The 14,096-nt window shown below is 36.9% G+C and overlaps 1 protein-coding gene across 1 annotated transcript in view; it reads left to right on the plus strand.

The window, feature by feature from the left end:
- Nucleotides 1-14,096, plus strand: part of LOC126175490 (cyclic GMP-AMP synthase-like receptor) — a 243,609-nt gene that overhangs the window by 119,655 nt on the left and 109,858 nt on the right. The window contains exon 5 of the mRNA XM_049922310.1: nucleotides 1,282-1,426. Within this exon, the coding sequence (XP_049778267.1) occupies nucleotides 1,282-1,426 (145 nt within the window). The remainder of the gene's footprint in view (nucleotides 1-1,281; nucleotides 1,427-14,096) is intronic.

Genomic DNA, 14,096 nt, shown 5'->3' on the forward strand with positions numbered 1-14,096 from the left:
TTTTGTCATTCAGGTGACACTTAACTTTATTGTGATGCCTATGGGGAACAAACAAGGAACAGTTTCATTGTTAGTAAAATATACATTATTCAAAATGTATCAGAAAGACTTTGCTGCAGCAGTTGTTATAAAATGATGAATGTGTAAGAAATCCTTCATTTTAAATATATTAAAGTCATGCTTGATGGAAGTTGTCTGTAAAGGAACATCAGACACTGCCTCGATTTATTTTCCTCTGCTAGTCACCTTTACAAGAATTTCACATACAACAATTCTGCTGTCAATATGAACTGCCTCATACTCAAAACATTAACGATATATGACATTTTTTGTATGGTTTAAGTGCTTCAAATTCACTTGTGTCACTCTGGATAGTAGCTCTATGAGGCAATTACAAATTACAAAATTACTAGGTTGTCTCGTCATGATGAATCACATGCTAGGCAGGAAGGGCTGTACAAACCGCTGTCATAGGTGGTTCACGAGTTTAGCAATATTTGCAGCGGATATTAGCAGGTAAAATTTTGATAGTGCATTTCTTTTGTTGTATTCTTCCAGCATAAAACAATTTCAGGGTTGATTTCCACAAGTTGGATTGGATCATTCCCTTGTTAGTACCCTGTGAAAATAACCACTTTCTTAGATTACTTTTAATTTGAACTTTTTGTGTCTTCTGTGATAGAAAACAGTGGAATGTCTTCTGTCAGATTGCCACCAACAATACGTTCAAAATTATCAGTAAATGTGTGTACAGTATATTGTATGCACAAGTATAATGGCTTCTTTTAACAATGTGTGTTTCAAATGTCTAATTTTTTTTTTTCAAGTTTTTTGTATGTCACAACCAGGGTATGCAAATAATTGAGAATTTCAATTTTTGTAGATTCCTGAAAAATGTTTCACCCCATACAACACTGTTCACTGATGACAGAGCTCTCAGAAATTGAGTAATTTTGAAAATATGTGGCTGATTCAAAGGCTTTTTGATTTCCAGAACCTGATATAATGATCTATATGACAAGTATTCATCGAAAATAAAAATGTTATGCCCTGTGAATGGAGCAACATTTTATTAGTTTGTTTTGTTTATTAGTTTATTTTGTTTTGCTTATAGTATTTCACTAATTGTCTTTATTATCTGAATACTATAGTGGTGCATTTGATAAAGTTAGCTCATTGTATGCTGGCAGTGAAAAGACATTTTGTATTGTGTAAACTTCATTACAGTGACATTAAAAGTTTGTGTTGAAACAGATTTTTTTTTTCTCATTTTTTTTACAGGAATGATACAGTCAAAACAAAAGTGAAGAAGTGGTTTGATGAAAAAGGCTTTATGTTAAGGTCGAAAGTTCATCAGTGGATGCAAGGTGTTGTCGATAATGCATTAAGGGAATACAGAAGCAGTGACATGAAAAAAACATTTAAGGTATGTTCTTTTTATGGCAGATACAGAATGCATTTGATGCATTCTATGCAACCATTGTTGTAATTAATTTATTTAATTTTGAGCTTCTAGTATATGGTCAAGATGAATGAACAGCTGTGGAAGATACCGTATACATGAGAAACTATGTGAATATTTTAACTACAGCCTGATCATATGAATCATTGATGGAAATTGTTGCTTAGATAGAGCTTGTACTAACTAACAGGTCAGCTAAAGATACCCTTACTAGTGCCTATCTCCAGTTAGAACATGTAAAATAATTCAACAGATTTCATGTGTATCAAAAATTCCAGTCCTTGTTAGAGTTGTCTCCTAAGTATAATAGCACCAATAATAAAAGCGAGTGATGGAGTTATTCATTTATTTTTTATTTATTTATTCTTCCATGGTACAATATATGATATAAGGATGTAAAATTAACTATCTTTTGTGGGTGTCAGTACTGGATACTTGTGTCTTGAATTTCCTAATGGAGACTTTGTTGCATTACTCTCCACCGGTAATGAAAAATGGAACCCTTTATTGAGACATCAGGTTAATCAAATCAAGTAAATATATGGCTGAAACATAAATGTACTTAATAACTTGTTTATTTCCACAACAAGGATGATGTAACATTGATTCTACAAAATCTAAGTCAATACTAGCCATACACTGCTGTTGTCATTGGTCCTTTTGTGTTTTTCAACAATCAAAATATGAAACAGTTATTTTGAAGTTTACAGTTAAGTTGATTCGTTTTCTAAAACAAGTGACAGAATTTAGATTTACAATTTGTCGCAATCTTTTTAAAATAGTTACCAGTGCCAAAATACGTGAATTAGTTTTCACAATAATGTTTAATTAATAAATGTTACCATCTCTAATTTTAATGTTAACATGAATCCTGAATTTTCACGCATAGCTACACAATTATTGCAATTACATTTCTGTGTATGAATTGTAGAAATATGGGTTTTAACATTAGTTTACATATATTGCACATATTTTTAGATAGTGTCTATATTTCATTTAATTTTTTGTTGTTCCAGGTATTCTAGTCACATCAATATATTGAATTTATAATGTTGCAATGCATGCTCCTTTGTTTGTATTACTTTGTGTAAGCATTGCGAGATTGTATCAGATCCTCCAACATAGTCAGATTTGCTATTTTTGTTAAGAGTCATCTCATTCTTTAACTATTAGAGTTTGATACCATGGTTCTTATTAAATACATACATAACAAATATTCTTGTAAATAACATAATAATTCCTTACATTTTTTGTAGTTCTTATATGTAGTCCTTCAGTGTTTCTATTTACATGATACATTTTGTGGATAAAGTTACATATTATAGTTTAAGGATGATTCTTTGGCTCTTGGGGGCTATTTTAAGTACACTATGTGATCAAAAAGTATCTGGAAACCCGCAAAAACATACTTTTTTTAAATATTAGGTGCATTGTGCTGCCACCTACTGCCAAGTACTCCTTATAAGCGAACTCGGTAGTCATTAGACATCGTGAGAGAGCAGAAAGGGGCACTCTGCGGAACTCAAGGACTTTGAACATAGTCAGGTGATTGAGTGTCACTTGTGTCATACATCTGTATGTGAAATTTCCACACTCCTAAACATCCCTAGGTCCACTGTTTCCAATGTGATAGTGAAATGGGAACATGAAGGGACACATACAGCACAAAAGTGGACAGGCTGATCTTGTATGTTGACTGACAGTTGAAGAGGTTCGTAATGTGTAATAGACAGACTCTGTCCAGACCATCACGCAGGAATTCCAAACTGCATCAGGATCTACTGCAAGTACTACGACAGTTAGGAGGAAGGTAAGAAAACTTGGATTTCATGTTCGAGCGGCTGCTTATAAATCACACATCATGCTGGTAAATGCCAAACGATGCCTTGCTTGGTGTAAGGAGCATAAACATTAGACGATTGAACAGTGGAAAAACATTGTGGGGAGTGACGAATCACAGTACACAATGTTGTGATCAGATTGTAGGATGTGGGTTTGGCAAATGCCCAGTGAATGTCACCTGCTAGCGTGTGTAGTACCAACAGTAAAATTCGAAAGTGGTGGTGTTATGGTGTGGTCATGTTTTTCATGGAGGGGGCATCGAAGAGCAATTCAGGGAGGACAATTGCATCTTTCAACATGATCAAGCACCTGTTCATAATGCACAGCTTGTGGCAGAGTGGTTACACGACAATAACATCCCTGTAACGGACTGGTCTACACAGAGTCCTGACCTGAATCCTATAGAACATCTTTGGGATGTTTTGGTATGCTGACTTCATGCCAGGCCTCACCGACTGACATCGATACCTCTCCTTGTTGGAGCACTCCGTGAAGAATGGGCTGCCATTCCCCAAGAAACCTTTCAGCACCTGATTAAACATATGCCTGCGAGAGTGGACGCTGTCATCAAGGCTAAGGGTGGACCAACACCATACTGAATTCCAGCATTACCAATGGAGTGTGCCATGAACTTGTAAGTCACATAGTGTATTTCTTTATATTATAATAACTGTTATTTGACAAATACTTTTTAATTCTTTGATTAAAGATGCAGAGGTCATTTACATCTTTAACTTCCTGTGTTAGGCTGTTGTACAGTTTCAGTTAATGATATAACACATCTACATCTACATCTTTACTCTGCAAACCACCACCACCATTACAGCAAGCAAAAGAGTTAGTTGCTAGTAATACTGGGCTGAGAGACCTGTGGAACCAGAGCTGTCAATTTATTGAAAATCCTGAAGAGCATGAGTGGTTTTGAAAGTATAATTGTGATACTGCTGTCACGGAACTCGACAGGAAACTGTGGTTCAAATTGAACAGAGCTTGCACTGGGCATGGATGATGCACAGACTCTCTTTACAAATGGAGTGCTACAGTGTCTCCAGATTGTGACTGTGGGGCTCCAAACCAGACAATCAAGCACATTAGAGATGAATGCCCCTGGCATTCCTACAGGGGAGTTGGAGCGACCACATGAAAGCTAACAATACATCTCTTACATGGATCAGAAACCTACATATTGACATTTAGTTAATTTTGTATGTAGTTTTGTATTTTCATATTCCTGTTATATATAGTATTACTAATGTTATATACCTGTAATTTTACACTGTATGTCAACCATACGAGTAAATAAATAAATCTGCAAACCACTGTGAGGTGCATGGCAGAGGATACATCCCATTGTGCCAGTTATTAGGGTGTTTTCCCATTCCATTCAAGTATGGAGTGCAGAAAGAATGGCTGTTTGAATGCCATGTGCATTCAGTAATTATTCTAATGTTATCTTTATGATCCCTATGTGAACAATACATAGGGGATTGTAGTATATTCTTAGAGTCATCATTTATAGCCAGTTCTTGAAACTTTGTTAATACATTTTCTCAGGATAGTTCATGCCTGTCTTCAAGAGGCTGCCCGTTCAATTCTTTCGGTATATCTGTGACACTCTCCCATGAATTAAACAAACTGTTACCATTTGTACTGCCCTTCTCTGTGTACATTTAATGTCGCCTGTTAGTCCTATTTGGTACAGGTAGTGTTACTTTTTAAACATTGACGGTTGACACATCCGATATTATCGACAGTATTTTTAAAAACTATTGATGTATGATTAACTATCAATTGTTTTGTGAAGGTATTTCAAATGAAAAATAGCTTTCTAAGAATTTTTATTGCTTAAAAAACAACAAGATTTGCAAATTTTGTTTTATAAAAAGTAAGGTATGTAAAGTATTGTCCTTTAGTCTGTTGTTTAAAATACAACATTAAAAGATACACATAAGGCGTTTAAATTTTTCTGCTTCAGTCTGTTGCCTTTTTAAGTAATTATTTACCCTCCCTTGGAGGAAACCCTCTCTGCATGAACCGAAGTCGCTGGACACCACAAAAATTTAATGGCCATTGCATGCAACACACTATTTGATTTTGCATAATATTCTAATACACAAGCATGCTTGTCTACTACAGGTTTTTCAAAATACTGATGTAGGTCAATTATGGAATCACTGATTGGTATAATGATATTGACATTATGCTGATGCTAATTGGGCACAAAAAGTAGATCATCCAATTTCAAACTGTTAGACGTATCAGTAGACATATTAGCACTGCTCACGGATGCTTCTCTTTGAGGTATTATCCTTGTAGTTTGTAACGTCTCCGCTCTCACGTACGTTAACTCTTTAAAGCCTGTACTATGGTAAGTTGACGGGCTTCACCTTATAAGAAAGGATTTTAGTAAATATGTTGACCGCGTGTACCTGAATGGAGGCAAAATCAGACTTACACCCACTCAGTAACAACAATAATACGTCAAGCAAGTCTAAAGTGCAACTACACGTTAGAATGGACAAGAAACATACACAGCAGATGCTACCAGTTGTTAATAATACGGTCGCCAGCCTAATTAGGCATTAACTGAGTTTCTTCCCTGTACAAGAGGAAGTACCGTATTTACTCGAATCTAAGCCGCACTTTTTTTCCGGTTTTCGTAATCCAAAAAACCGCCTGCGGCTTAGAATCGAGTGCAAAGCAAGCGGAAGTTGCCGCCACTACTAACTTCTGCCGTCGAATATATGTAGCGCTACGCAGGCATGCTTTGTAGGCACAAAGATAAATACTGGCGCCAGTAAATAAATTAAAAAAAAAAGTTGAAGACGAGCTTTTTTTCTCCGCCGCGAGTTTCGGCCACTGCATTTTCACACATTATCCAACGAAGTAAATACAAATTCCGTATTGTTCATCTTCGAATGTAGCACAATTTCAGTGTACTAAGAAAATCTGACTGGCAAGACTGTTTGGGATGTTTGTCAATATGGCTAACTCTACGTTCTGAATTTTTTCCTATCTGTGAGAAGAGATGGTTGCTAATAGGAACCTGATGAAATTTGAATCACATACAGTATTCTCTTCACCATAAGAATAATACGAATATAAACATTTTGGCATGTATTCTTTCCTGTTTGCTGCTATCTCATTTAAATCCTGTCTGCCTAATAAACTACGAAACTAGAGTGAGACAACAGCAAAACGCGGAAGAATATATGTATCGTGTCATGTTTATATTCGTATTATTCTTATGCCTAATAGTGATACAGTCAGAAATGAAGCACGGCAAGTGACTAGATTTTTAAATCTAAGATGACTCTAATTTCTGTGCAGAATTTGATGTAATAAAGAAGCGGCCGCAAAGATTTTCAAATGGAGAAAAATTTTCGCCCAACTCTCGTTCAGAACATGTTCTATCATACGTAGTCTATTATTTGATTCTTGTTGATCATTATCAAAGAAAGCAGCAGTGTAAGTAACAACAAATAGCAGTCTCTTGCCATTGTTTCGCTAATGAGATGATTCCTCTCTTCTTTTTTAATTGTACGCGGCGGTAGCGCGCACAAAAGCAAGCCATGCCGCGAGCCGCGACAGGCCGTAAACACGCACTATCAGAATGCGACAAACAATGCATGACACAGTATAGTAATGCATTTTCAGCTTAGAGTGACTGACGTAAACACCTAATTTTTTTTTCCTTTATTTCGAGTATCATTTTTCAGGTGCGGCTTAGATTCGAGTGCGGCTTAGATTCGAGTAAATACGGTACGTTCAAGCATAACAACACGTAGTAACACTGCATTATATGGTAAATTCAGAACCAGAAAAATCTACTGAACTAATATTTTCACTATCTGTACTAATTTGGACAAGCTATAAATACACAACATTACACTATAATGATTACTACAAACTGCGTTTTGTCTATTGATCCGACTGAAATCGGGCATAGGTTACCCTAGAAACAGCACTTTTGAAACACACATACAATGTCAATTTTAAGAAGGGTAAAACACTGATAAATTTAGGTTTTATATTGACTTTAACTTTGCTGGTCAAAGCAGTTCAGCACACTTCAGGATTCAAATGAATAGAAAAGAAAGAAAGAAGAAGGGGGGGGGGCACCCTGAAACTGTTAAGATCACTGTAGTGAAAGTTTGATCATTGAGAGCCTTAAACATTCTAGATTTCCAATATATGATTTACCACTCTTTTTGTTTTATTTCCTGCTCATTTAACTACCGTTATTTTTGTCTCAATTTAAATAAACTTCATTACTAAAACAATTTCAATATTATCTTCCAACTTGGTCAGACCTATATTATTCGTCCAGTATTTCATTAACAACAAAGTTCTTTAAACATCATTCTAACATAGATAGGTCTGCAGGTAATTATTATTAACAGAAACTTTAAATCTTCATCTTGGGATACTCGGATTGCACAACATGTGGAAAGGACCCTGTCTAGGTTAGCTGTGAGGATAATTAATTGATAGGACAGTTCTGGTAAAATTTAAGTTATTATTGAACAGTATGTAGCAAAAGTGACACTGGTCCACACGAATACAGTACTGAAAGTTTCAACCTGTTCGTATCGATGAGGCGGTCGGCAGGCAGCGATATGGCGAGGCACAAAGCACACGTGCAATTACAGCAATGGCTCATGAAATATCGGCACTTTACTTCTTCATGGCGTTGTAATGCTTTTCCATTTTGTGCCTATGGAATATTGTTATGCTGTATAGACGTCGGAAACAGCGCATCCGAGGCTCAACGAAACCACTTGTTCCAGGAGAGCCTCCTCAGTTCAGCTCGTGTTTCTCAGATCGCTGCCCAACTCCGACTAACTCTGCTGAGCCTGTTACGCCGTACCGCGCCCGTTGCATTTTCCCGCGCTCGCCTATCTCCACCTTTTCCTGCTCACCTACAGACAGGGTATTTACCAAAGGTTTTACATTCCACATATTCTAATACATTGCCTACGTATGGACCAGGCATACAAATACAACTTTCACATCTTACAATAGTTTCAATATTAGGTACACTTCCCTTCGATTACAACATTACTTGAAATTTGACATAAATATTAAAATTTACATCAAAATTTGTTTATAGCTTTTTCAACATAATGGCATGAAACAAAAAAGAAATGAAACCAGAATATCGATTATACTAATTTATCGAAATTCAGAAGACAAAAATTTATTACATATACAGTAGGATAGCGTTAGTGTTGTTACACATGCCCCTGTTTCCATTAAATTTCATTAAGTGCAAATTTGATGGGAACACTGAACTTTATATATATGGTTCTGAATCTTTGTGTGATTGTCCCATCAAAAAAAATTTTTGTATCACAAACTTCCTTTCAGTCACTTTACATAAGTCTATAATTTTTAACATATCAAGAACATTTACCTATCGTTTGCTTAAGAGCCTTTGGCACAGTCCAACCTCCAATCACAACATTATTTAAGTAGCAAGTTATTCATCATTGTTCAATTCCTCAGACAAATAAAACCAAATTTGGAACAGAAACACTTATTTACAAAAGCAAATGCAATTATCTATATACACTATAAAACAATTTGTTGCTGCTTGTATTGAATGGCAGTCCATTTCCTTATTTACTAAAAAAAAAAACACACAATAATATTTAGAAAATTACTACACACATTTGCTGCCATTATTCAGATTTGGACAGTCCTTTTCACCTCATATTGTCACATCTCCTGTATCACACTTATAATTCTCCTTTGACTGTTTATCTGCCCTCTTTGGTGTTTGGCAGTCCTTTATATTATGGCTCATACACTGCCCATTTTCATTTTTGACAGTCCCATCTTTTATCTGGCTGACAGCATTTATCCTTTATTTTCAGTCCTTTTTCTCCATACCTCTTTACATTTATAGTACAATTGTTAATCTGAAACTCACATAATTACATTAGTACACTGATATTGGTCTACCTATGTTACAAAGGTTTGTTACATTTGGCATAAATTAGTTTCAGCATAATATACAGCATAATTACTGTAAATTGTTTTCTGATTGTATTTAGTTCACTCACTTCTAGGAACATACAGTTTCAGGTCCACAACATTTCTTACACCTAAAGGTCTTTTGGATTTTGGGTAGATCAGGTAGTAAGCATTATCGTGTGGAATGTTCTGTATTATATACGGTCCATTATAAATATATTTAAATTTGGAAATTTCATGGTTCAGTTCACTAGATTTTTCATGGGTTTTTAAAAGAACATAATCCCCAATTTTAAATTTTGAAACTTTCAGATTTTTATCATGTCTTTTAGATCTCGATTCAGCTTTTTGCTTTGCCCTTTTTCTGACTAATTCTTTCTTTTGACTCAACCCCAAGCTTGTACAAGGCGGAAACTCTAGTTTTTCCTCAATTAAACTTTTACTTCTGCTGCCTAACAAAATTTCTTCCGGTGGGAACCCAGTAGATTCATGATGTAAGGTGTTCATGACAGTCTCAAAGTCCGATATAAACTTGCCCCAGGCCCTATGGTTATGACTGCAGTACGTTCTACACAATCTTCCGATTTCTCGCATGTACCTTTCAACCGGGTTGCTAGCAGGATGATAAGCTGAGATATATTTAACCTCCACACCATTTCGCTCCATTCCTTCTTTTCAGATTTTGGATATGAACTGGGGTCCATTGACAGATAGTACTGCCTTGGGTTTCCCGATGGTTCTGAAGTATTCTACCATCCTACTAAATACAGCCTTTGCTGTTGCTCTTTTCAAGGGGTATAATTTCACAAACTTTGAGAATACTTCCAAAATTACTAAAATATATGCACAATTTCCCGAAGTCTTTGGGAGGGGACCATATAAATCTACCGATAATAATTCTAGGGTGTCTTCAGGTAATGTTCTTTGCATTGGACCTCTATTAGTTCTGTTCGGTACTTTGGCCCTTTGACAGACATCACACGACTTAATTCGTTCCTTTACCCGCTTACTGACACTACCAGCAATCACTACTACATTATTCAATTTATCCAAACATTTATTTGGACCACTATGCCCCAATGCTAAATGAAAATAGTCTATGATCTCGGTATCGAACTGGTGTGGCCAACATACTCTCCATTCCTCAGTGGCTAATTCTTTCCTCCTATATAAAATGCCTTTAAAGATTTTGTAATACTTCTTAATTTGAGGATACTGCACACTGTCAAAATTTACTTTCACAGATTTCCATGTCAGATCCTCATTTTGATGGTATCTCATATTTTTACATATTTGTTCCATTTTCCTTTTTCCTGAAACCTCTTTCATATACCTTATCTGAAAAGTACCCTCTTCACCATTTTCATTGGGTACTTCACTCATACCATTAGGCAATCGAGATAAAGCATCTGCCACATAATTCTCAGTACCCTTAACATAGCAAATTTCGTAATCAAATTGTTGCAGGTACAAAGCCCAACGAGTTAACCTGCCATTAAGTAAACGACAATCCTTAAGAAAAGTTAAAGCTTTGTGGTCAGTATGTATGATGAGCTTATGGCCCCACAGATAATTTCTGAATTTCTTTAACCACCATATAATGGCTAAAGCTTCCTTTTCTGATATAGTGTAGTTTCTCTCGTATTTTGTTAGAGTTCTACTTGCAAACGCGATAGTCCTGTGTTCGATTTCTTTGCCATCACAGATTCCCTGGAAAACTTCTATACCAATTCCATAAGCACTGCTGTCAGTACTCATATGGAAAGGTTTTGACAGTATGGGGTGATGCAAAATATTGTCATTCAAAAGTTCACTTTTTAAATTTTCAAAATCTCTCGTGCACCCTTCGGTCCACACAAAAGCACTATTTTTCTTAAGTAGATTATTCAAATGAGGACTATTAAAAACTTGCCCCTTGACAAATTTTCTATAGAACCCACATAAACCCAAAAAGGCTTTCAACTGTTTTCTATTTCTAGGAGCTGGACACTCTGCTATTGCACTTAACTTTTCCGGGTCCTTGCCAATACCGGTAGTAGTAATTATGTGCCCCAGGAACTTTATTTCTGACTTTACAAATTCACATTTCTTCCACTTAAGCGTCATGCCACCTGCTTGTAGAGCAACAAAAACTTTCTGCAATAATTCACAATGCTCTTGCCATTCTTCTGTAGCAATCAGTAAATCATCTACATAAATGGTTAGCCGGGAACTCAATTCTCTCCCTAATACAAAGTCCAGTGCCCTAATAAACACTGCCACCGAAGTGCTAAGCCCAAATGGTACTACTTTATACTGATAGCATTTCCCGGCAAATAGAAAAGCGGTATATTTACGGGACTCTTTGCTCAAAGGAATTTGCCAGTGTCTGGCGGTCATGTCCAGACTGGTTAAATACTTCACGTTATAAAATTTTTGGAGCATTTCGTCCAGATTTTCAGGTCTGTCTATTTCCTTTTTTACAATTTTGTTCAAAGTCCTGGCGTCAATAACTACTCTTACTCCCCCATCCCTTTTGTTCACAATGATAAGGGGACTATTATATTCGCTGTTACTCCGTTCGATAACACCCCATTCTATCATTTTATCTATTTCCACTTGCACAGCCTGCCTCTTTGATATGGGTATCGAAAACGGTCTTACAAAGAGAGGTTTATGCTCTATTGTCTCAATCTGGTATTCAAAGTTCTTAACTAGGCCAGGTTTGTCCGAAAATACGGTGCTGTTACTTTCTAAAACATCAAGCAATTCTGTTTTCTGTTCGGGAGATATTTCCTTCAAATTTTCCACCATTTCTTTAAAATCATGCCCTTGCTTGTCACTCTCATTTATTAACCTCTGGACATGGTACACCTCATACTTGTTTGTCAAACCATCATTCCCTTGGTCAATTTCCAACAATAAAGAATCAACTTCTGAATTGAACACCTTCCCATATTCCTCAAATTTTAATTCTAAATTCCTAGATGCACTATTAATTTTGATCACTTCTTGGCTACAATCAATAATAACCTTTTCTTTATCTAACCAATCTATTCCCAGAATCATTTCAGTACTCAAGTCTGGCACAACCAAAAAATCGTGTTCAAAGTTTTGTCCTTTTATACTAAATTCAACCAAAATCTGGCTCTTTACCGGCTTGCTAGTCTTGCCAGTAGCACCAACAATTTTTACACCCATCACTGACATAATTACTATTCCAGGCTCATCACAAATGTGTTTGAAAAACGACTGGGAGATTGCGCTTATCTGAGATCCAGTATCAAGAAGTACCTGCAATTTCACATTATAAATTTCAACTGGTATGACAGTTTGTTTCATCGTCGAATGTTTTTCATTGTTGTGGTCTTCCCTAAGCAAATCCGAGTCGACGATAACATCGTCCCAAGATATGCTTTTAACATTCACCCCACCTATATCTGGCGGTTTCTTTGGTTCCGGGAGTTCAAAGTCATTAATTACTTGAACTCTTTGTAACATAGACCCTTAGTCGTCAGGTGGCTCTTTCTTTCTTTGTTCAGTCTCAACATCTGTATTTTGTTTTGAAACTTCGTCATCATTAGGTATAATATCGCAATTAACTATATTTCCATTATTTCCACTAGTACCGAAATACTCGTCCTCTGAACTGTCGTCCGAATCCGACCATTCTGGATCGCTTTCAGGTTCTAACATAAAAGCTTTTCTGAGACAGGCACTTAGTTCTTCCTCTGCGTTTTCGTCAGGTTTTGATTTTAACTCAATATCTTCTTTTGACAAAACGGCCTCATTATCAGCTTTACTCACATCTACTGTTACTTCATATTTAGTGTAATCCTTGTGGACTTCAATTACTTTCAGGTAATTACCTGCCTCTTCCTCACAGAGCCTTTCGGTAGCAGCTTGTACTATTGGCGGATCATTAACAGAAGTTACTACCTCATCAATGCTTAGGATTTCATCCTCTAATTCCTTCCTATCTTTAATCATTGTCCTATCGGCAGCACGCGTACTCAGCGCGGCGCTGTTTACTCTCTCCTCTTCAACTTTGGGCCACGTCACCTTATCGACGTCCCTATTATCTCCTTTTTCACTAATCAACTTCCTTGCCTCATACTCCTTCTTAAAATCCTCCCACTCACATTGCTTTAGGCCCTTGTACAGATCGTCGATCTGCACACACCAATCAGTTACTTCTGCTAGATCATTCTCGCCATTTACTTTTCTGCTAACACTGCTAATCGCACCTCTCTGTGTATTCACTGTTTCATCTACTATTTCCTTCGCCACGGAATTACCACTCGTAATGTATTCACCAGTTCTTACGGCAATGTTCGTACCTAACGCTGCCGCATTGCTAGCGGCTTCTCTCTGAATAGCTGTTCTGCTAGGCTGGGCCGTTGCTCTCTGATGCTCCACTCGCCTGTTAACATGTAGCACTCTGCGCGGCAACGATGACTCATTTATGCCCGCACCTGACGCTTGTTTCGCAACAGCACGTTGCGTCGTTCCACGCCTGTCTCTAATCTGTCTCATAACTTTACTGTCGGTCCAGTAACTTTTCTTAAATCGGGGCCGGTATGTATTGTCCGCTTCCGTTTGGCCCGCAACGTTCGCGGAAATCAGTTTCCCGCGTCATTATTATCTTGCGCGGTATACCCTCTACCGCGACCTAGGTAACTTCCCCTTCCTCTTCCTCTGCCTCTTCCTCTCTGTATCACGTTGACGCGAAACCCTTCGCCGTCATTTCTCTCGTCACTATTACGATTATTTCTGTTGCCAAAATTCTGATAATTGGCACGACTTTCGCGCCAGTGGTCTTCGTCTTCGACCC

Source organism: Schistocerca cancellata, chromosome 3 (assembly GCF_023864275.1).
Source record: "Schistocerca cancellata isolate TAMUIC-IGC-003103 chromosome 3, iqSchCanc2.1, whole genome shotgun sequence".
Taxonomy (NCBI): Eukaryota; Metazoa; Arthropoda; class Insecta; order Orthoptera; family Acrididae; genus Schistocerca; species Schistocerca cancellata.